The 24,930-nt window shown below is 40.1% G+C and overlaps 2 protein-coding genes across 3 annotated transcripts in view; one reads left to right on the top strand and one right to left on the bottom strand.

Moving 5' to 3' along the window:
* Positions 1–8,361, bottom strand: part of COL4A6 (collagen type IV alpha 6 chain) — a 112,638-nt gene extending 104,277 nt beyond the window's left edge. Inside the window, exons 1-2 of the mRNA XM_053956055.1 lie at positions 8,119–8,361; positions 7,992–8,040 (exon numbers count right to left, since the gene is read on the bottom strand). Coding sequence (XP_053812030.1) covers positions 7,992–8,040; positions 8,119–8,132 — 63 coding nt within the window. The 5' untranslated portion in view covers positions 8,133–8,361. The remainder of the gene's footprint in view (positions 1–7,991; positions 8,041–8,118) is intronic.
* A 459-nt stretch (positions 8,362–8,820) lies between these two features.
* The window catches only part of COL4A5 (collagen type IV alpha 5 chain), a 75,169-nt gene continuing 59,059 nt past the window's right edge, over positions 8,821–24,930 (top strand). For both annotated transcript variants that reach the window (XR_008433358.1, XM_053955420.1), the window contains exon 1: positions 8,821–8,984. Coding sequence is in view for 1 of the 2 variants with exons in the window: in XM_053955420.1 (XP_053811395.1) it covers positions 8,895–8,984 (90 nt within the window). In the remaining variant the exon portion in view is untranslated. The remainder of the gene's footprint in view (positions 8,985–24,930) is intronic.

Genomic DNA, 24,930 nt, shown 5'->3' with positions numbered 1-24,930 from the left:
TAATCACTACACTGAAGAGACCATTAACTATTCTGTTTATGGTCACAAACTCATTTAACTTTAAAACCTCTGTGGTATTCAAGGAAATTTTTTGTACTATTTGTGGTAAAAGTAGACTAAGGATCTGACATTTACTTTGGTGACAAGAACACATTTGTTACAGGAGTGGTTTGAAAGCTTCTTCTTTTAATCATCATATTAACATATTTTCTCTACATTTTTCTTACATCATACATCTTTTCAAGTCACAGCAAAAAGCCAAGCACCGTAAGTAGAAAGAGATTTCACAGGTTGTTTCCAGTTTAATCCAAAACTACTTTATTACATTAAAAATGCATTACTTTTCCTTTGTAAAAAATGATCACAAAGTTTACAAGAAGAGACATGTGTTTTAAAAAACTGTGTTTCTGATGAAAACAGACAGAAAACTTTTGCTAAATATCAAGCAATTTGTTTGTGTCACACATATTTCCCTAGCAGAGCAAAAAACATATGCATTTCCAAAGCACCCCAAGGAACAAAGCACCTTCCTTCAGGCACCCAGGGCTTACTAGAAATCACCTCAGTTATCCCACAAGAACAGGAGTCAGCACACTTCTATCATTTCTGGTAATAAAGGTTCAGCATTTTCTATGCAAAATGCTGTATACACTGTGCAGTGCAATACAGGACCTGCCAACCTCACCTTCCAGCCAAATGCACACTTCATATATGCTGCACCTCATGGAGAGGCAGTTACAGAGATACATCGATTTTACAAATAATGTTCCAACTTCTCAATCCCTCACACACACTTTGATAATAGCCTAAAACTTCACAAGGCTGAAGCTGAAAGCCCAAAGGCTCCTTTTATGGAAAAGTCTGAAGAGTACTATAAATTCTTAATTTTCCAAGCTTGCTTTTTGCTCCTGCAGGCTATGTTCTTCCAGTTGAGTTACACCCTGCTTTGTGGATAGCTTTAATCATCCAAGTACAAGACAATGATTCACCTTCCTATTGTTTTGATGTGTTTCTACTACAGTAGTAGCAATAATTCTAAATTGCTTTAAAATTTTTTTTTCAAATATATATTTTACAGAGCAAGTGGTATCTGCACAATACTTCACAACAGAAGTTTTATATAAGTAGAACTATTACAACTTTAAAATTTGGTCCTGGCTTCTCTTGGGGACAATCAAGCAATTATTCAGTGTGTCAGTTAATCTATTTAACTCTGTTACAGTAATGATATGCATTTATATGTGCATTTCTAAAAAAAAGACTTGCCACCTTACAAATTCAAAACAGACTTTAACTTAAAGTATTAAGAGTAATAATTTCATCATTTCTTTTACAATTTTATAGTTTTCTGAGGAAAACTTCTTTGGTTTAAAAATTATTTTAAGAACTAAGCATCATTTCATGTCCACAGAGAGATCCCTTACTACTTGTGGGGGCATGACCTTAATAAAAAAAATAACTTCAATAATTCAAACAAATGGATAAGGAATGTGAGAAATTGATTTGAAAACACTCTAATACAATGTGAGCAGGTAAAGTACATGCAGTAATTTTTAAAAGTTGTGAAAAGACAAAGCACTGACTTGTCACTATTCAGAGCTTTAAAGTGATGCTGCTAGCAAAAAGAGTTGGTGACATTTAATTTGTGGAGATTTGAAAAAGCACAGGAGCATTCATAAGTCCATTTCTTGCTTAACTTCATTTTCATTTTCCTCTCCTCTGATTTTTAGGTCAATACCCTCCAAACAGTGCTAGAAATTAATTTATGCAGTTGGCTTTCAGCTTACTCTGTGCAAACACTTCATCCTAATCTCTAGAAAGCTGCAGGTTTTGATCTGTCTACCAGCCAAAAAAAAATATGCTAAGGAAACAGGTTGGGAACAAGGTAGCAACAGCAACACTTTCTCCTTCAATGGAAATAGAAAAATGACAAATATGCAAAACTGAAGAAAATTAAATGTTAGTTTCATATCTTACTTCAATGTATTGCCTTTCCTAGCTAGCTCCCAACAAGTCCAGCTACAACACTGAGCTGACCTGTGTTATCACACTGGGGTCTTGCCAAATCCTTGTGTCAAGCATGGAATCGTTTGTTCCTGCACCAGTGGGGAAAGCAACGAACATTAGGTGCAAACCTCTCAAAGAGATTTGAACAACAGAGAGATTCCTGGGTAACAGGCACTGACACGTCCTCACTGCTGCTGGGAGTGAGGCATCAGAGAAAGGATTAACAGCAGTGATACTGGCAGCCTCCCTGGCTATTAAAGCACAGAGACAGAAAGGCAGAGGAGCTTATGAGCACGTCGAGGCAAGGGCTGGAGGCTGTATAAAGTACAGCAGATTCCAGCCAAATAGGAGAAAATAGAGCAGTGAGTGAACAAGGCAAGCTCAGAATACAGTAGCTAGTGACATCTCAGTGGGCTGAAGCAAATCAGACCAGTTTGGTTCACAGAGTTGATTCTCTCAGTGTTAAGGTAACCAAGTGAGCAGAGACTATGCAAACTAGTGGATGGTGCTGGTTTAGTGGCCCCGAGAGGTTGACACAACCAAAGCTAATCAAAATTTTGCAGAAACAACAAGAAGGGAAGCACTGACCAGAGGGATGTCTACAGCTGTGTATCCATTTGGGTATGAGCAGCATCAGAAGGCCAGCAAAGTCACCTCTGACCAGCAAGAACTGTTACAAAATGTGCCAAAGAAGCCAAAGAAGCAGCAGACCAATGGAACCATTCCTTTGAATTGGTGTTTATGTTTCCTCTGTGTTTCTTCCGACCTGAGAGAAGAGGAAACCATTCTGAAAAGATGAATTTGATTATAAGTAGTAGATTATTGTCAACAACTTTTTAAAGTAGTTAAATACAACTGGAAACTGCAGCAACACAACTTCCATATAAATTGCACCATCAGGGAAGGGGAAGTCATATGGAAAGACCTTTGTAGAAGGACCATTCTAGGTTATATGGGTATCTAGGAAAAAAAAAAGAACAAAAAAATCAAAACAAAGCCCTAACCACCTAAAGAAATTAAGTTCATAATGTCAGTGCCTGATCTCCCTTCCCACTGATTTTCCTCCAACAATAGCCAACACTGCAGTCACTATCAAGACTGCATTTTTCAGGTATCCTCTAACAAGCAATTCAGCCTCCTTCTAATCCCTTTTGAAACACAGACTGACCTTGCTAGAGCAATCCCTTTCACAGCTAACAACTGAAGCTTTTTTTTTCTTTTTTTCCACAATAATAGTCCTTACTTTGAGACTTGATTTTTAGAGAGCTTGAAAATAATCTATCAATGAAAGCTTTAAAAAATTCTTAGTCATCATTATAACATTTAAGCTGAGATACAGGCATTACCAAACCCTACTCATACAGAGATTCTCTACAGCAAAGATGAACAAAGAGCAGAGAAGGCCCAGCATGAAGTGCTCTGCCTCCTTTAGGGACAACAGCATAACAATAGCAGTTCTTAAGTCAAGGGAACACAGTGGCTGGTGCCAGTGATTGTCCACAAGAGGAAATAAAATGCTTCTTCGGGTCACACAGTGCCTCTCACACCTATACAAAAAGCAGGCACAGCCTTAAAAGGATAATGATATCCCAAAAGCTCTTCAGAATGCAGTCACATGCATTACTTCATTTCATAGCTGCTGTAACCTGACATGGCATCTGAGTGCCAAATAAAATGCCACTTGCTCAAATGTCTTCAGCACACAGAAAATATTCAGCAAATAAGCAATTATTTGTTCAAATGGGAAAGTATATTCAGCTTTAAATGAAAATTTCCCCTAAAACACAACGTCTTAGCAAGACCTAGAAAATCAGCCCTTTCACCAAAAATCAGTTTCTTTTTTTAGTAATTCTCCTTATTTTGCTACAGAACCAGAGTATAATTCTTATTATTTTACCATAGACCTCTTGTTATTCAAACTTGACCTTTGTAGAAGGACCATTCTCAGTGCAGTACATGAATCTTCACCAACAAGTGTCTCCACAGCCATGCATTCTTACAGATTAGAGGCTGCTTTGTCTGGTAAATAAAACCTGAGATTTATATTATTTTGTGATTTCTGTAGACTCTTTCCTCATAAAAGTAACTTTACTGCAGATACTAGTTTTTTCCCAATAAAGTTTATGGCTATATAAAAATACAGATGTAAAAGTCAAGTTACAGAAGGGTTGCATACTTATAAACACTGATTAAAATGGCAAAGGAAAGGTCAAAACTTTATAAAAACCTCTTAATGGATAACATCATATTTGCAGAAACGGAATTGGAAAGAGTTACAGTAAGAGCTGCAACTCTGGTTTGAAATATCCACAATTAAACAGATAATTATTTTCAGCCATTGAAAACAAGGAGTTAAGCTCAATAAACTGGCCCAGTACATGTTAAAGGAAAAGACACTATGAAGCATTTGTTTCATAGATATAAAAACAATAGAAAACACACAGAAAACCTGAGATATATTAAGACATAGATAAATAAGATCACTTGGGCTAGCTTGTCATAAACTAGCAGAGCTTCAGTTACTCAAAATAGAGCAGACTTCCCAGAACTGGTTTTAGCACACAGTTTTTGTTTGCCTTACTTGGATACTGAAGATGTTCTGCTGAACAAGATACCAAGTGCTAGGAAAAGAAAGTGATTCTAGTTAATCTGCACATTTATTAGCTAAAAAACCAAAAAGAAAGAAACAAAACCAAACAAAAAGACCACAAAACAACAAAAAAGCCCACTCAGATTTGAAAGAGTTGCAACAGTACATGAAGTCCACTCACAGAAGAAACCTTACTGAACTCCACCTGAAAGCTCAGTTGTCCCAACAGAACATGTCTGACAGTAAGTCCTCACAGTAAGTCCTAAAAGTAGTTCTTTAAGCAATCACATCAAAACTAGGATGTATTCCAGGTGTGCTCAACTACCTCAACATCAGAAAGTGAATAAATGAGGAGTTACCATCTCACCTGTATGCCAGGTATGCTCTCAAGGGGGCACAGAATGACTGCACAGGACTGCAGCTCAGATGAGAGCTTTGTGAAGGGACATGAATCTCAAATTTCATTACAAGAGCTGTCTTTTGGCTTAGTGACCATTTTCAGCACGTGCTCCACCTCACATTTGTGACATCCCAGAAACATCAGCCAAACTCTGATTATGCTTTTAAAAGTCCCTCTCTTAAAAACTCTGCTTTGCACTGTAGCCTGTAAAAGCCTCAGGGGAGGACAGGGATTAGCTAAGGCAAATCCCTGCCTCTCTTGCACTGTTCCAATATTTTGTGTTATCTCCCCTACCCTTGCACAAGTTTTTGTCACTTGTCTTAGTGCAATGAACGTCTCGAAGATAGCACTATGTTGTTGTTTTGTGTTTGCACAGATGCTCCTTGTTCATTATTAATGAAAATTATTGATAATAAAAGACTGAAACCATGAATGAAGCATAGTTTCTGGAGGGACTTCAGGGTGAAAGCTGTTAGGGGGAAAACTCTTAGGTCACTCCCAGCAACTGGTCTCCAGGGTAACAATCTCTCTGCCAAGTAACCCCATGTGTAACATCAAGTCATCCATGTTTTCAACATTTGCTTCAAGAAAACAGAGATTATGTTACAAGACTAATTTTGTACTGCCATTCAAAATAGATAATAATTTATACCCAAGAAAAAGAATTATTAACTGAAATATTAATTCAGATACACATTAAAATCTTATTCTTACAGAAAGGGAGACGACTACACCTCATAACTGAGACCTGTGAATCAAAGCCAGCTTTGATACAAGATGTGCCAGCCACTGCATATACTGGTCATGTCCACAGCACCATTCCTGAAGAGTCTCAAGAACTGGAACAACATTTCAGTGATGTTTCTTTTACAACAGGTAAGTTATTGAAATGAGATTATTGAAAAGAAAAATATATTAACAAAGTTATAAATTACACCATCTTCAGCAACATGTTGGCAGTCTCAGTGAACAGTCTTCTAGAAGTTGTTACTCCTTAACCTAAAACTTTAACCTCATTTTATTGACATTATACTTCACTATGCTCCAGTACTTCAAAGTATACACCAGAGATTTATTAAGAAGAGTTTCAGAGATCCTAGTTCTCCTAAAAAAGCTCTGTTTAGTGCAAGTTCTATCACCAGTACTTTTTCTTGACAGCTTACTTCATGCTGGAAGGTGTTTGGACGTGTTTTTAAATCAGTGATACCAGAAAGTCAGTCATTAACCTACTGCTGTATCTGAAGTTGACAAAAATATAGTTTTACTCTTTCCTGTTGGCCATGTTTGACAGCATTTTAATAGAAATCATTAAATCCATTATCTGCTTAGACATATAAAGTACTAAGTATTTTATGGACCTATTTCTGATTCTTCTTCTGATTTAGACTGATTACACAGCTTACACAACTAAGATTTTCATTGTTTTCTAACCCTGAAGAAAACTCTCAGGAAGACTTAGAAATATCATGTAGCTATTAATTTTAATTATTGTGACTGACTTAATTGACAAGAGTCCTTTTATGCGCAGTGAAAGATGTTAAAGAACTAACAGGAATCTGACTGCTTAAGAGATGTTTTCCAACAGGTATGGAGCAAAAATGGAGCAAAGAACTGAAAAATCTGCTGTTAGCTACATCTGCATCAATCAGCAATAATTTCACTACCATAGCACAGAAATTTATATAAATGTTTGCAAAATGCAGCACATTTGTCTCAAAATAATTTCAACATTTGCCTTTGAAGTACTTGCTTTATAAAAGTCATTTCTACCTAGATTCCACTGCAGTAAGAATTTTTAGTAGAACAGTTCTTGGTTTTGTTGAATAAAACTCTCTAATCTTTTAATCTTTGAGAAGATTAGAGCTTGTAACTACCACCTGATCAGGATGATGAAATTCTACTAGTGCAATTGATTATGAAAAATGCAAAATATAATCAAGCCTTTCCTATTTATAAAAAGTATAAACCCCTCTGCTATTAAAGCCCTTTCAAAAGATTTCTTCTCAGTTGCACAGAAAGGTTATAAATCCTTAAAATTTTAATCAAGATTAGCAAAAGCAGTAGAAAAACATTGGCTAACAAGTCAAGAATCCATGTTTCAACTGGTTTTGTTAGAAATCTGTCTGAAGTTGAATCAAAATGAACATGCTTAAAACATATTATACTAACGTTAATTCAGTATTGCATTTGCACTATAAAATCCACACCACAAACATTATTGTCCAATCTTAATTTACATTACAATATAACAAAGAGATGTTTTTGAACTGCTGACTGTACATCAGTTGGACACTTAATTTAGGCTACAGATTTATTCACTAGTTAAGGGGGCTAACAATTGCAGATTCCAGTTGCCGAAAATCTATTGCAACACCAAAAAAGAAAATTATGAACATTTTAAAAATCTGTAGTCCCCTACTACTCTGTTTAAACATTAATTAGGAACAGCAAGAGAAAATCCATGTTTACATCATAAAGTTGTCAGATCATAAAGTCGTTATTTCTGTATACCAACTTAGAATTTAAAACACATTAACTAATCCATACTCATGAACCTTGATACAACACTTAAAAGCTTAATCCTTTAATTTCTTACATCTCTTTTACTAAGTTATGACGTGTTCTGGATTGGATCCCTGGTGAACAAGGACTCGTTTTTACAGCAAGGTTTGAGAAGATGCTAAAAGAGAACTCAAGGCAGGCAGTTGCAAAGAGAGACACTGATTACGCTATCAGACACTAAAAGCTGTTTCACCGCATACAGAAGTTCTTCCACCCAGTGTACTTTAGTCAAAGTAGAGCAGATGAAAGGCACAAAGGAACTCCGGAGTAAAGGTGTGCGGCAATTAAAATAAAAGAAATCCGCGCATCGTTTAGAAGGGGGTGGGGACGCGTCTTTTTTTCTGGCCGAAGGATGCCCAAACCCCGACAGGTTCGGCCAGGCACGTTCACCTCCAGCGAGCACTGTTGCGGCCGGGACCTGCACACACTTACCGCACTCGCCAGCTCCGCGCCCAGCCAGAGGAGCAGCAGCAGCAGCGCCCTGCGGGAGGCAAAGGGACAGAGTCACGGCGGGCCGGGGGCCGAGCGCGGGGAGGGGGCGGCCGCGCCTGGCACTCACCCTGTGCGCCCCATGCCCGGGCAGCCCGCGGGGACCGGCACAGCGCAGCCGGGTACGCCGCTGCGCCCGCCGGAGGAAGAGGAGGGCCCGCCGTCACTCGGGCAAGGCACGGTGCGACCGCTTCGCGGGCTCCTTCCCCGGCACGACGGAGCACCGCGGGTGCCGGTAGCGGCCGGGCTGGAACCGCCGGCGCTGCCCGCTCGGGGTCGATCACTGCTCGCTTCCCGAAGACGGCGCAGCCCCTGCAGGCACTCACAGCGTGCCCAGGCAGGAAGTTTGCGCAGTCCCCGCCGAGGCGTCGCACCTGAGCGGGGCCGGATGGGCCGAGACTGAGCCGGGCGAGCCCCGCGCCCGCCGCCCGCCCCTCCAGAGGGGCGACCCGGCACTGGCAACAAGTGCCCCTTCACCCACCACCCCGGCAACTTCCGCTGCAGAAAATAGTCCGGGGTCCAGCTGCCCGCCCGGTGGAGGTGCAGGGCGGGGAGAGGCGGCGCCCGCTCTTCGAGCCGACAAAACCGCGGCGCCCGAGGGAAGGGTGGGGGGGATTGTGGCCTCCTCGGAGAGGGGCGGTAGCAGCGCGCCCCACACCGCCCGCCCCCGGAGCGGAGGAATACTGTAGTCCCGGGAGGACTTGAGCCAGGAGAAGCGGGCGAGTGCGGCAGAGGGGCGGGCGCTGGCGTCGGGGCGGCCGGTGCGAGCCGCCTGCAGGAGCCGCGCTGCCCCGCCGGGCTATGCCCGCGCCGCAGGGCCGGCCCCGGAGCTCCTGAGCGGGCGGGATGGAGCCGAGGCGGTGGAGCTGCAGCCTGGCCGCCGGCTGCCTGGTGCTGCTGCTGGGGTGCTGGGGGCCGCAGGAGGCGGCGGCGGCGGTGAGTGCGGGGCGCCCTCCTTGTTCTCCTCGGGAGCCGCGGTCCCTGCCGGGCGCGGCCGCGGTGTGGAGCCTTGGGGGGAGCTTTGGAGCCCGTTTAGGGCTGGGGTGGCTGAAGGTGGCATCCCCCCGACAGGAACTCGGTGGCTTCTTGCGCGGGCGGGGGTCGGTGAGGCTGGGCCGCGGGAGGGTCTCTCCGGCTGCCCGCTGGTGCTGGGGCTCCCGGGCCGTTCTTGCTGGGCAGAGCCCCGCGGTGCTGCCCCGTCGGACCGGAGCGGACCGCTCCCCGCGGGCCGCCCGCACGTCTGGGTTCGCCGGCAGCTCCGGTGCGGGAGGGAGTGCGAGGCGGGGGAAGTCCGGGTGAGCTTAGTGTGGGCTCTGAACCCGCTGTTCCTCCAGGACAAAGGAGGAAAGACTTCCCCCCCTGCCTTTTCCCCCCCCAAAGAACTCCGTGAAGAGGTGTCTGAGCTCTTGCCGCTGAGCCATCACCTGCAGCCGTGAGTAACACTTGGATGTGGCAGGGAGATGGAGCCATGTGGACATGGCTCGTCGGAGGACTGTGCCTCACACTGGGACTTGGTTTTCTTGAGTGTTGTATTTCTGCTTTCTTTAAGCTGAAGTGGAAGTGCTAGCGGAGATGGTAAATGTGTGCGGTGTAGTAGAGAGCGCACGGGAGGCGGCCTGGAGGAGACCTTGGGTCTCTGTGTATGGAAAAGGGATGCTGTCCTGGCTTCCCTGGAGTGGCAGGGCCGTGGGACTGAGAGGTGATCGCTAGCTTCAGGTTTCACGCTATTTGACTAAGATCTTTAGCTTTTAACAAGTGGTAAAATGATCTAAAAAGGTTCCCACTTTAACCTGCATTAATTTCAGATTTTTATGATCTTTGTATCTTTCTTAACTTTTTTGTTAAGTTTACTTGGAAAGTGAAAAAAAATTCCAGATGTCTGTTGTTTAGGATTCCTTTCTAGTTGAAAAGTCATAATATGTTATAGTAATAGGTGCAGAGTACAACTCTGGTACTCCCCCCCCTTCAATTCTGTAGTTAGTGCTGACAAAATCTTATTTGTCTTGAACTCTCCTTTGAAGTGCATTCCTTTACAGTGAAACTTTGTAGACCTTTCATCTACTCTCTGAAAAAGCAAAGACCAGCCATAATATACTTCCTTCCTCTTCCACCCCTCCTTACTGTGCCCAGGTGGGACCCCAAGTGTAAGTGATACTGGTGTGCCAGCAGTGCTCACTGATATGGAGCTGCTCGGCTCCACATTGTCTGTGCCCCTGGTTCTGGTGCTCTGTTCAGTAAGGCCTCAGCCCTGCCTGCCTGCCAATACCCCCACCCCAAAGAAGGACCCTGGCAGTCCCACCTACAGGACTTCACTGTTTTAGCAGGTAGGGGTTGAAGCCAGGGAGATTTGTGTGCATAAATGTGGCCCTTTTCTTTCTTCAGGAAAGTGTCCAAGCAGAGTTCTGTGTGTGCAATTACTGTGAATCTGTGGGGTGTGGGAAGGGATCTGCAGTGACCCTGTAGGCAGTCCCCTACCTTGGGAGAAATTAAGAAGGGAGCAAAACCAGTGGTAGAATTTCTGGTTCTTAACACCACCTTGTGCTGCAGCCTCTCTTAGGATTTGCAGTGAGATAAGATTAACTGAAGACCCAAGGGCTAAGTGGGAGCGGGGGAAAGAGAGAGATGTCTCTGTTCCACACTACATAAATCCCACTGGTCTTTTGTAATATATTTTTTCTAATCGTTTCTCGGTGCTTTGGTGTCCTGATGTTTTTGAATTTCCTGTGATAAGGCTAAATATTGCTGATCCTTGTTAATGGGTATCAGCAATTTATTCTACCCATTGTCAGAAAGGGTTGAGTAGATGCTGCAACAGTATGTTTGATACATACAGTCTCTTCTGTGATTTTGTTTTGGGACCCTGTGTCAGAATCGTCACCCCAAAAGGGCAAATTTGGTCAAAAGACTTCAAGTCATTCTGGTATCCTTATTCAAATAATACCTGAAATTGTTATTCAACATCATAATTCACATTTCCAATAAAAAAGTGTATCTTCTTTGCTCCAGATTGTTGTAATAGTGTGTATTGCTATGTGATCAGTTACCAAGTGACAGGACATAGCTAAGAATCATCTGCCTGTGTGCCCATCACAGAGAAATCCTTGTGACTTGTTAAAAAAACCCAAACCAAAGTTTCACAGTGAAGTAGAGATGGATTTCATTGTTCAGATTTTATTGCTGTGTTTTCACAGCCCATAGTCTGCACTTGGTGAGCAGCATATGGATCATGCTCTGCACTCTTGTGCAGACTCATTGTTGATGTAGAGTGAGGCGTGTAACTACTGATGAACAGTGTAAAAGTAACTGGGAGTTTGAAAATGGTTCTGCTTTCGAATGGGAGAATGAATGAGATGGAAGATGGTTTCATCAATTAATGAAGTTAAAATATTTTTTAAAGTGCTTATTTGTATGCTTTCAGCAGAGGGTATGAGGACTTATTCCAATGGACAATTTCAATCATTGCTTTACTGCCTTGCTAGTTTTAATATAAATCCACATACGTATATATAAGCCAGTCTTTTATAGGCAGAATTTTTTTCTTCTCCTGGCAGGTTTACACTTGCACTGTGTTATAGAAAAGTGATTGCAAGCTGTGACTGGGAAATCTGTTTAATTAGAGAACATAGATGGACTAGATTCTTCAGTTGTGCTGTCTATGAAACTCACTAGAAGTTAGTAACTGACTATTGGCTTATATTGGAAAAATTTCCCTCATAGCTAAGGCCTAGACTTTTAAAGTGTAAATAGACTTTGTCAACCCCAAAGTTAGTAAAAATTGAGTAGTGTCTTCAATGTCTTTTTTCTTTGTCTTCCATTATAATTCCACTTTGACTAAAACTATAGGGTTGAAAAGAGTTGTTCAAGTATGGTAAGGCAGGCTGGCAAGTTGGATATAAATTGTGTTTAGGGAAGTAATGTATTATTTGTGAAAGATCTCTAAGTTTAGTTAGGATTTCTTTTTTCCTTTCGGAGGTTACCATATGTAAAAATACATGGTACTGTGTCAGTAATTACAAGGTACATGATCAATATGATTAATTTGGTCATCTGTGTTTCTTGTTTTTTCTAACTATTTTATCATGGTAGTGGTGGTAGTTGTTATTTTGTTCTGTTTCATAACTGGCAGTGGCTTTTTCTAGTTACAAAAGCTAGATCTGTAAAAGCAGAAAGTAGTGGAAGCTGGCTTTTAGGATTCAGAAGGTATTTAATCCTGAAATTCTGTAGATGTGTCTTGATTAGTCATGCACAAGATGGGTTTCGTAACATCAAGGCTGAAGGCCTTCTGCTTGCAACTTATCATGTCACGTGTTTTGGTTTTGAACTTCCATGGCTTTTAGTTGAAGATATAGAGTAAAAGTTATATCTTAGGTTCTGTTCTAGCATGTACTAAAATGCTGCCATATCCAAGGAATCCTGAATGAAGCAGAATGTAAGAACAATTTAGACCATAACAGAATCTTTTATAAAATCATTATGTATTTTTTTCATTTTTTCCATATGATGGAAATAGAGTGATATTTCAGTGGGATTTCCTAGGCTTTCATTTTCCTGTTCATGAATGAATAATGTATGCATTGGAACCAATTATTAGTTACCTTTCTTAAAGTAGAAAGGGAAATTTTCCTAGGACAAAGTTGGTTAATTTATTTAATAGCAAATGTAAATTTATGTCGTGATTTTTTTTTTTCTACTATGAATAAGCAATGATGCTTACTGTAATGCAATTAGCTGTTGTTGGGTTTTCTAGAACATGTGCAAACTTTTCTGTATTACAAAACTACTGAAATCATGACGGGCATCCCAGCAAATCTAATGTGCATATTTTCAGTCTGGAGCAAAGTACAGGGAAGAATGTGTTTTGTACATGCAGTGAAGATGCATTGTGCATTTTTACCTTTCTTTCACTGAGATGAGGAAGCTTCCTTTTCCAATTGTATCAGCTGTGCAAACAGTCCACTGATCACCCCAGAACAAGATAGGCAGGCAATGCTCAGGTGTATGTTCTAGGAATGGTATTGCACAAATGCACTGAATGGAAAGTCGCCTCTGCCGACGGTGACAATGCCAGACAAAATTGCTTTGAATTAAGACAATTCTTGCTTGTCTGTTTCATAAGGCTGTGTGGAGTCAGTCACATTAAAAACCACTGGCGTGCTTTGAAGTTCCTGCTCAATGCAGTGTTTGGCAATCTGGTGTTGACTGCAGACTTTTTAGTGCTGTAAGCCATCTATTCTCAAGAGTACCTGAAATAGAACTTGTTCAAAATATAGAGTGCTGATGCAGTTTTAAGGATCACTAAGCAGTGTTCTCTACCCTCCTTTGGAAGGTTTGCAATGCAATTAAACCTTATTAAATATCATTGGTACAGTGCAGTGTCTGAAAAAAAGGCAATGTGCTGAGCGTCCTGGGTATGTAGTTGCTAAGTGTGGGGAGAAAAAGCTTCAATGTGACGTGAAATTGTCATCAGAATAAACCTAGCTGAGATGAAGAGGAAAGGGTCCTATTTATAAAAAGAAATCTATTACTTTTTTTTTTTTTTTTTTAAATTGCTTTGCAATTGACTGAGTCTTTCTTGCAGAGCTTAAGTATTTCTTGGACAACTTGTGGGCACTGCAAGAAGCAAAGACTGCAGGATGTGATCTTAATTTTAAAAGAGATGAATGAAGAGCAATTAGATAATTGCAAAGCTGTATTACAAGTTTTACGTTGTTGCTTAACCCAGTTAATCCTTTATTCTCCCTTCTTCCAGAAGGCATGATGCTGAAACTAATGTATTAGTAGACATATCTTTAGTCTGCTTCAAAAAGACTGATCTTGTGTGATTCCTAGTTATGAAACCCTGCCTCTCTTTTTACATGTTTGAGTAGGAGACTGGACTAAATAACCCCAAGGCTCCTTCCAGCTTGAATTATGCTAGAAGTCTAAAATTATGTGGAAGTACAGTTGTGCTCCTAGGTGTACTTTCTGGTAAGACAATTTTCATATCCAGTAATTTAAAGTTAATAAGTTAAATTGCAGATTGCAAGGTATCAGATTAAATGTTTGGGTTTTTTTGAAATTTAGTTTCTACTAGTTAATAAATAATCTCTTAAGTTGTCAGCATATAGCATGCAGAATTTTAATTTTGTCTTCCACTTTTGTAGAGGTGTCTTATGAAGTGTGTGTTTGTATGTGTATTATTCTGTTTTAATGGAACAGAAGAGAAATTGTAGTGGCAATGTAGACAATGTTTAGGGGTTTTGGTTTGGATTTTTTTTTACTTGAGGAGTGTGTGTTAGGAGTAGGAAAGAAAGGGGCTTTAAAGCTATGGATTTCAGCTAACTGGAAGGCTCTCGGTTATTGCAGCTCTGTTGTTGGATTTCTTTGTTCCCTCCCTTTGGAGGGCAAGGGAAATAGTTTAGTCTCTCATCTGTATTTTGTTTCTTTTACCTAATCTCTACAGAGAATTGAAATGTCAGAGTTGAATTTCAATCTCTTCTCTCTCTTAGCGCTGTAAAAGGCATATGTGTGCAACACACTGTTGTTTTACTTTTGGTTCTAGTTTATTATCTACAGAATGGTTCATTTTATTAAGGTATAGCTAGACCTGCAGAACTGTCCTGCTCTAGTCTAACATGATGCCAGTGCATACTAGATAAGCTTTGCTGCTGCAGCTCTGCTGAAATCCTGCTTTTCCCTCTCTTTCCTCAACATAAGCCAAGGCTTATTCACTTCCCTGAAGTGAATGCAGTGAATAATAACACAGGTTAGTAAGTCATTTTGCCAGTGTCTGTATCTGTCAGGATTTTCTGCTGAAAGGCATTAAACATGTTGGAAAGTGTCTTTATTCTAGGACTGGCTTTAGTTGTTAGCAAGGTGAATCTTAATTTTAAACCACACCATTAATTTAGATAAAGATATTTATGTTGTACTGTTTCCTAGAGAATTTAGATGCTCTTAGAAACCAGACTTCCACAACCTTTGGTTACTCCTGAGATCTGTGGATGTGGCAGTCACCCCTTCTCCAGGAGGAACAGTGAGCATGGAGGAAGTCCTTGCTTGCTGTTGATGTGGTTCACTGGTATGAAACCAAGACTTTCATCTCCTGGCACCTCTTTCTCTACTGCAGTAGTTGTCTGTCCTGCTGTTGTATTTGGAGACCTAGTTCCGATAGGTAAGATCACCTCATTGGCTCTGGTAGAAGAAATAGAGGTTTGGCAGGTCCATTTGGTGCTGTTTGCTGCACAGACTCACCTGAGAGCCATGGCAAATATCCAGAGCTGCAGTGGAATGGCTTCATTTCAGAGATTCAGAACCACTCACCAGAAAGATAAAGCTTCATAGAGACTCTTCAACTCAGCTTGTTTTAGGAACTACTGCTGTAAGTGACAGAAGTCACAATATCTTAGTGCTTTTGTATAGCAAATGAAACAGAACTATGCTGATGTTCCTTTCTAGCTTATTTTTCAGTTTGACTGTCTTTTTATAAGGTTACTGGGCAGGACAAAAACAGAACTTTATTGTGCAAAGTATAAAATTTTGTCGTTATCTGGCAACTATAGTGCTTAAGTGACATAAACTACAACATTTGTACTGAGAGAAACTGTACTGAGCCCTTGTAATAGTGATGAGTTTTGAGTGCTGTTTCAAGTAATTAGCTGGGTGTTTGGAAGAATCAGTTACCAATGGGTGCTGTGGTTTTTTGCTTGCCTGCAGTGCTGTAGGCTGGCTGTCTTATTTTCCTATTACCAACTCCTTAATGCTTTTCTTATGGTAGGAGTTTTCTACTTTTCTGTCTTAATCTAGAAAGATGTGACTGAGTCTTTATTTGTATGAAGTAGTAACTTAATTTGTATTGTAAGCAGCATGATGCAAAACTTGTGACTTGGAATCCTTGGACTACTTAAAAGTAGTTAGAGGAAATAAGAAGTGATTATATATTCTGGACTTACCTGCATTCCTCCAGTACTCTGCACATATCAAAAACCTACAGTATATTCAGAATAGTTAGCTTTATTTCTATCTGTTCTGGTTTCTATCCACTCCAACTCCTGCATTCTGTGTGAAAGTATAGCAAGCATTAGTTATTAATTACATAAAGCTGTCAAGCTTAGGCAACCATTAATTCCACAATTATAGTTGATTTTTTGTAATTCACTATGTTAGCAATGAAGTCTTGTTTTCCTTCCTTAGGAAAGATTTTATTTCATAAGCCCTAAATATATTTCTATCTAGCATTAGTCTGTGTCTGTTAAATGTATCATCAGTTCTTCAAAAGCAAACCTTTCTCTTTATGCACTTAAATGCCACAGGAATCTGATAGAAAGGAAGAAAATGACCACCCTGAACCATGAACTGCATTCTTTCTACACCTTGAATTAAAGTAGCAATTATTAAAACCCACAATTAAATCGCTTTACTTAAAGCAATGAAAACTAACGTGATTTGCAGGCAAGGCTAGACAAGCCTCCAGCTCCTAAAAATTGTGATGTCCTGACAAGAAGTGCCACTGAAAAAAATGCTCGGGTGAAGGAGCTTATGAACTCAGTTTTAAAATCTTTTTAAAATAATCCTTTTTATGAGGCAGTGGGTTTTTTTGAGTCAACTTACTTAGAACCAACCTGTCACACAGAAAGACAGCAGAAGCTATTGTTTCTGAAAGGTAATTTCTAACTGTCATTCAGACAATAGGAATTGACTTCATAATAGAAAATACTTGTTCTGAATTAGTTAGAACACTTCTCTTGTATATTCAACCTTAAAGGGCAAAGCTATTCAAAAGGAAGCTTCTGCACTGAGAAATGAGAATTTATATTTGACTTTGCCATCTCTTTTCATTAGTTCACTGTGTCATCAGACATGAGGGAAAAAAAGTGAGATTTCTGCAAAACCATTACTTAGTTAATGACCTAAGAATTTAAAAATATTTAAAATAATAAGGAGAAAATCTAGAGAGAATGAGAAGTTAGACTGGAAAAAAGGAGACTCAGGGGTGATCTTATCACTCTCTACCTGAAAGGTGGCTGTAGTCAGATGGGGCCCAGTCTCTTCTTGCAAGCAACAACTGACAGAAGGACACAGCCTTAAGGTGCACCAAGGGAAGTTTAGGTTAGATGTTAGAAAGAAATTCTTCACTGAAAAAGTGATTGGGCACTGGAATCATCTGCCCTGGAGGTGTTTAAAAGAAGACCAGACATGGCACTCAGTGCTGTGGTTTACTTGATGATGAGGTGCTAGGTTAGGTCATAGGTTGAACTAGATGATCTTAAAGGTCTTTCCCAACCTAGTTCATTCTGTGATTCTGTAAGTTGCAAAGCTTGACTGTGTTTTGTTTTGGTAGTTTAACTTGCAATATTCATTTGGTGCCTTTTTTAATAGGGAAGGTAGTGCCATGAAAGTTGCTAGAAAGCTGTGCCCAGAGTCTGCCCAGACACACAGTGAAAACATCCATGCAGAAGTTGGTGTTTGTCTAGGTGGAAATGTTTTTGTAATTTTGATTGAAGGAAGAGTATATACATAATTTCATTTCATTTCTGAATCAGAATGCTAATGGAAACCTCTTGGCAATAGAATGAATGACACTCCTGTGTCAGCAGAAAGTCACTTTTCTGTTCTAGAATCTTTCATATTCTTAAAGCAGTGGCAATAATAAAATGTTAAAACATCTCTGTCTAATGTTTGAATTTTTGTATCCTAAGTGAACCTAGAAAACTTCTTCATGCTTGGATGAGAAAATGCTTGTTGACAGGTCTAGTCATGCTCAGGAAATGTGTATTTTCAGGACATGGGTATACTGTACCCAAAAATCAGAGTAAAGAACCATAGATTGCTTATATGCTGCAAAAGTAATTGTGGAGAAAGAGCACGGTGTGTTATAGAAATAGTAATGGAAATAGTAGTGCTTTTTTTTTCCCTGTCTTTTTAAACAGTTGGACTAAGCACATTTGTTTAACATAACAAGCAGATTAACCTGAGATGTATTGTTCTAAACTGTAGTGTAAGCTTTTCAGTAACTATTTTTGTCTTGACAGCAGAAAGTGTAGGCAAGAAAAGGGCACATGGTGTGACTCTTGGGGGTCATGCTAAGCACAGCCAGAAGCTGGACTTCGTGATTCTTGAGGGTCCCTTCCAACTCAGCTTACTCTGTGACTCTGAATATGCTGATCATTTTGGTAGAAAATGACTTAAAACAACAAGAATTACCTTTCTGGTGGTGTTCAGGAGTGTAATCATCAGTTGCTAAAAGAATCAATACAGGGGGTGGATATTTAAAGTGTAAAGATGAATTTTCTGAAGGAAATAATTAGAAACTGATAATGAAGAGACAAGGTGTAACAAACTGACCAGAACTCTCATTCCCAATCCTCCTGTGCTGCTGGGGGGGGGGGGGGGGGTAGGAGTGGAGAAATTGAGAGTGAAGTTAACCTGGGAAGAAGTAAGGCAGGAGCAAGGTATTGGAAGGTCTTTTATTTTATTTCTCATTACCCTACAATGACTTTTGATTAGCAATAAAATTTATTTCCCTGAGTCTGTTTTGCTTGTGATGCTAACTGCTGAATGATCTCTCCATGTGCTTGTCTTGGCCCAGGGACCTTTTTCTATATTTTTTCTTTCCTGTCCAGGTAAGGAGTAATAGTGGAGCTTGGTGGGCACCTGGCACCCACCACAAAAATATTGTTGGATTTAACATTCTGAAGTTTTACTTAGGTGTAGATAACAAAATTTAAAGTGGTGATGTTCCAAGCTAATTTATTGTAGGATCATAGTAAAACTTAGGCTGGAAACATAATCCTTCTGTTCTGGAGTCTAGATTTGGTGACCTCTTGCTCAAAGTAGAGCTGGCTTTGAATTTCTGTTTATTGCTCAAATAGTTGCAGTCTAAAAGGACATTGAAACGCTATCTTCTATTCCAAACCTTGCTTGCTGTAGGAATAATGTTAAAAATTTGTGGGAAAGCTCCTAATTCAGTATTTACAGTTAACTTACTGATTACTGCAGGATGCAGAGCATGTGTCAAACTTGAAGCAGGTTATTTTCTTTGCATATGTTTGGCTGCAAATAGCACTTGTGGAAGTTGGTGTACTCCCTAAAATGGGGTGCCTGAGGGAATAATTTCCCTTAGAGAAAGTGACTTTGTTTTGGAATGAGTACAAATGCCAGAGGCTGTTTCTTATTCCTGCCAAGCTTCAGATTGAACTGCATCTCAAGTTTTAATAATACTTGAGGGCTGTTTCTTATGAATGGATCTCCTCACTTTAATTATTGTGCTGGGGTGTTGGAACCATATGTGCTCTCTCTTTGCCTACCTGCCCCTGCCTCCACCCTTTTTTAAACTGACAGTATTTTAGCGTGATGTTGTAAGGAAGACAGCTCACTGACATCTTTGGACCCGGTCAGAGAATCACTGCAAGGAGATACTTCAGGTTGCATATTATCAACTTGCTACTGGGGAACCTCGAGAATGTGACTGGGAATAAAATCAATTGCTGACAAAAGCAATAACGTAAATTTACAAGTATTGAAGTGAGGAGAAGCTCAGTGCTGCTACTGAAGATTTCCTCCCTCCCTCCCCTTTTGTTTCCCTTTGATACAAAAATATAGTGTCTTTCCTGTCCCTCTGTACCCCCTTTCTCTAGCGCTGATCAGATTTCATTTTCCTGTCCTGTAATTGATACAATTTTAATGCTTTTAAAAATTTGTTGCCTTTTTAATGTTTTATTTAAAGATCTAATCTATGGCCCTTTCAACTACTTCCTTGCATGAGTTCAAATTTTTTAACGTAGCAAGTCTCTGAGAAGTGTGACTTAATTCCTGAGACTTGCTTTCTGCTTAGTGATGATCAGTGCAATCTGAATGTAATGATTCTCAGGATAATGTAATTTATAGCCTCTAGATGTAATTTCTCTGGTGTAAGGGAGTGGAATCTTTTTCTTCTAATCAAAGTTGAGTATCAAATTCCAAGATCTGCATGTGCTAGATAGAATGTTCTACTAGCACTAGCCTGGGGCTGTCTTACAGCATTTTAAAGGCAATAAAATACATTCAGGCCCCCTTTTGTTTTTTTTTTTTCCTGTAAGATAGTCTGGGAAATTACTGTTGTGATTCTCCATTCACCATAAGGTCACTCCTTCATAGAAAGGTGCATTTTGCACAGGAGTACCTCACTTGAAGTGGCAGGTGCTCTAGGGAGCCCTGAGCTACTGCTATAGCACACAACCAGTGCTTAAGTGAATGAACTTGAGAGGCTGACACTGAGGGTACTCCATATCTGCTGAAGTTCAACATGTGAGCTCCTGAACAGGCATCTGAGACCTCTCACTAAATATTCCACTTTTATCAGCTTTAGGGATTTCTGAACCCACATGGATAAAAGGGTCTCCCATCTCCTCAGATCCTGATGTTCCATTCTTTTATGAGTGCCTCTGACTTACCGGGTTAGGAGAATTGTTTGGTCTCCATTGCTTCCTTGTTTAACTAGGCCCTCTTCAGTGCCACTTACTTTTTCAAATTTGGTTACCTGAAGCTGGAGAGTAGCTCCTTGTTAGCATTGAGCACCACAGAGAAAGTGCTGCCTGTAGTGCTCTCTTTAGGTGTTAAAGTGCACACATAGAGTGTGCTGCTGCCACAGGCATAAACAAATGATAAAACAGCTCAAACTAAAAGAACCTTGAAGCTATGATACTTGGTCCAAGAACTGAAGGAGAATAGAGCTGATAATCGCCTCCACCACAAATAAAAAAAAAATCCCCCAGACACCCACCAAGCCTTAAAGTGAGTTAGGTCTTGTTCTGGCAGTTAGGAGGGTGTGGACTTCTTCAGATAACATCTCAGTGCAATATCACTCTGCACAGCCTCTATTCTTTTTAGCATGTATATTTGCTTAATCTTTGGTATTGATTTAGTGCAGTAATGTAGTTTCAAAATAGACCAGAATGGAGTTGGATTAATCTAAAATACTATTCTATTTTGGGAAGAAATGGATTTCTGTTCTTGTGTGGTCTGCTTCATGCTCTTGACACCTGAAAGTGCAGTTGTCAGTGACAAATGTCTGACCTCTGTTAACAGGACTCTGGAATTGAAGCTTCTTCTATTGCATGTTATATGGACGAGGGTGAGGAATAGGACATTTTCCAGGGAATGTCTGTGTCTTTATTCAATTTCTTTAACTGGAAAAGGAGTAAAAACAGAGTGCCAGAATGACTGGTGCTATGAATGTGTAATACTTGGCTTGCAAGCATATCTGAGACTTAGAAGCCTAACTGACCGTTTGGTCTAGGTTTGTGTTACATTTGGACATGGTTATAGAAAGTGGCAACATCTAACACCTGCCACATGGGAAAGGTCCTAAATGACTACTAAATCTTAACCTGTAATGAGTACCATATGGCACTTCTTATTTGCAGCTGGAAAAAATCAGGAAGCCCCAAGAGGTTGGTGATTAGAGGCTTGTGTGTAAAATAAAAGTAAAACTGAGACTTCCTGAAAAGTCAAGTGGCTTACTGTATCCTGCCACTGACTGACTGCCAGGTGCTCCATGTGGGTGTCTCAGGGATGGTGTGAGTTGTAGAGATGTGTAGCTGTGCAGGCAAAGATGGAGGCATGCTTAAAACTAACCATTCCTCTAATTTGCTAAGTACTTGTTTAGGGGTTCACTTATGATCTGTACAAAAGTTAGAAGATGGCTTGCATTCAGAGCTCAGCATTTAGAACTGAAATGAGCAGTAGTGAGGCTGCCTACAGAGGTGATATGAAATTTATGCATTCCCAAACTGCAAAGCCAACCAGAGTTACTTTGTTTAGGATGTTTCTCTAGATATGCTGTATATTTAGAGGTTCATGCAGCTGCAGTGCTTGCTGAAGGAAATGAATGTGGTGTTTGGCATCTGTCAGTTCATTAATGTGGAGATGGAGTAGGTTGAGAAGGCCACCTGGTAGGTTACATTCTGGTTTAATGCTCTTAGCTTGCACTGTTTACCGGGAGGTATACTTGCCAAATCTAAACATAGATGCTTTGTAAGATGCTGCCTCTGGATGGCAGCAGAAAGATAGTACTTCTAAGTTGCTGTTAAAGGAAATTTTTACCAATTCATACAGCCTGATGTGGAGCTGTTTGGAAATTCATGTTCATTAGGCCAGAAGTATTTGGCTTCTCAGGTCTCTTCAAGTGTAGCTTTGAAATGCTTGTGAGAAGGGCAAGGGAACTTGATCTGATTATTTTACTTTCTGTGTCTCACCCAGTAAAATATACTGCACTGAAGCCCATTCTCTGTGCTGTAAAACTAATAGACTGCAGAAACATTAGGGTTTTCAGAAGTGGTGAGAACTGTCCATGTCCTTTTCCTCACCGACGCTTGAGTGCAAGGCTGGCAGTGCCCGTTAAAGCAGAGGGCAACTATCATTTTTGAAGATGGAAGGCTGTGTAGAAAGTAGGAGTGAACTACTGTGAGTTGTAAGGGCTATCTGTTCCTTAAACTCTGTACTTAAAGTTTCTGCCTAATGTTTCTTCATGTCCTGAAGTTGTCAGCCTCGGCCTTCTTAAACCCAAGTATTGAGAAAGGGAGTAAAGAGTTACATGCCCAGCTGGGCTCTTCTACTTTCTGCCTTCTGTTCTGGTTCAGGAGTCGGATACAGAGAAATTGCCAGGTTGTGATACCTCCTGTTCTGAATGGGTGAATAGTTGCAGTTTGGGGATTGATCAAAGTTGTTCAAATTTTGGGCTGTTCATCCAGTAAAGAGTCCTTGACTCCAAAGGTTGCCTGTAGTTAGACTGGTCTATGGAAGATCTGTTGCTGCAAGTATTGCCCTTATTTTAACTAGAAGCTTCTGTGAAAGATACTCTTTATGAAAAATTGTATGTTAAAGAACCATAATTAGTTCAGTTTAAAGCAATAAATTCCATATTGTTTTGGTACAAGGTACAGGCAGAAAAGTTCAATTCTCTTTAGATAAGAGCTCCTGTCCATTTCTTGTAGCAAAAAATATTTTTGATACAGACAAACTTGTTTCAATTTCTGGATATTCTGAAAGCAGTTATGCCAAGCTTTTCTTGCTTATAATTTTAGGGTTTTTCTAAGTACACCTTTATTTCCAACCAATTTATAGTAACTCTATTCTAAGAGAATTTATTAATTCTTAAACTTTCCAGTTAATCAGACCATTCATTTGGGATGTGATAACTAGACTTAGCAGATCACTTACAGTTATTCCATGTTGTTATTGTTAGTAGCTATTCATGTATCTAAACAGCAAGCACATAGTGCTAGGAAAAAGAGGAGTTGTTTATCCATCAGATGCTTGAGAATGGTTTTTAACCTGCCTCTTGTGTTCTCATTCACTCTGGTCAGAACTGTAGCTACTACAACTAAAAGTTTCCTCTGCCAGTCTGAACAGGTCTTATATTGTACAGATTTCAAAGAAAGATAGTGCCTTGAGGTGCAACAGATGAAATTGCATGCCAGAAGTTCCCTTAGTTAAAAAAAAATTGGCCGAGAACTTCTGCAAACATATTTTGACTCTTACATTTTAGATCGTGGTATTTTTACTCTTTTCACATCTTTGGGTAGATTGAGGGAAACAATTCCTTAGAAGGGCATGTAAAAGCATTTAATTCATATTCTGCTGTAGCAGTGTTACTGCTCATAAATACACCACTTTAGTGTGAAAAGGATGGCCATTTGGATTAGAGACCTGTGATGACTTTGCTGCCATAGCTGACTTCACACAGATATATGAATAATAAATTATCTGCAAATTTGTACTCCTGCTTAAGCCTAAAGAACATGGATGTGAAATCATAATTAGAACTCACAATAGCTGCTTTAACTCTGCTTGTCAAATCCCCACAAAACCTTTTGTTTGTTGGTTATATTTCTGTCCAGGCAAGTGAAGGGAAAATCAACTTGCTGAAGATAAATGGTGAAATATTTGACTTGGAGGAGTAGTAAATCCTTAGCTAGAAAACTGCACAGGTGTTTTGTTACACAGATCTTGTCAAGCTAATGAATATGAGGATACTCTTCAAGACCACCACCAAAAAAAAGCTTAATCTTTGTCTGCTTGGAATTGAAAGGCTGGATTTATTTGCATTATAAATAGAGGTATGAATAATTGAGTTTGTGGCTTTTGCATGGTTACAGCAGGAAGATTACTTAAGCCATCCTCTTAGAGCAAAGGCATTTGTAACTGATGCTTTGCTGTATGTTGAATTTGCTGATTTAATCAGAGTGAACAACAGAGGCAGTCTTTATAATTGATAGAATTATTCAGTATTTATGCTCCTTTTTTTTTCTGATGCTGAGCTTATGTTGACAATTGGTAGGCTGTCATATTTGAATGCAGAGGGTGATGTTAATAGCATTAAGCATTTGTTCACTGTGTATAAGCTTTATTTTAGGAATATCTTTCACAGATGTCTAACAGGTAATTGCAGCCCCTACTGTGAAAATTCTCTTCTGCCAACCCTAAATCATGAACAAGAGAAGCTTGAAAATCTGCAATTTCCACAGTGAGCTTTCATGAGCTACAAAACACCGTTAAACTGTTTTTCAGCAGTAAAGTTGTGTGTATTTGAGTTAGTTTAGATACTCTAGGAATTCCAAGATATAAGTGTATTTTATCAAATAAGTGGTCTAGAGTCAGACTTGGTGAATTGGGAAGTCCTTTTTTCGTTGTTTTCTGGACTAAAAGACTTCAAAACTATGGGTTTTAGCCTAATTAACGCTTCCATTGTTTCTAACCCCTCTTGCCCTTCTTTGGCAGTAAAAACCTGGGGAGGCTGATGCATGCTGTGCTAGAACTTGAAGGGTTTGATGTACCTGCAGTTCTTTTGCCACTGCTTTGTGGTTTGGTGTGATTCTATCTGAATACAAAACTCTGTTTCATTCAGCTTTTTTTGGTACTACGG

The sequence above is a fragment of the Vidua chalybeata genome, chromosome 14 (genome assembly GCF_026979565.1).
Source record: "Vidua chalybeata isolate OUT-0048 chromosome 14, bVidCha1 merged haplotype, whole genome shotgun sequence".
NCBI lineage: Eukaryota > Metazoa > Chordata > Aves > Passeriformes > Viduidae > Vidua > Vidua chalybeata.
The sequence above is the reverse complement of the archived record's forward strand: the minus strand, read 5'-3'. Positions and strand labels throughout refer to the sequence as shown.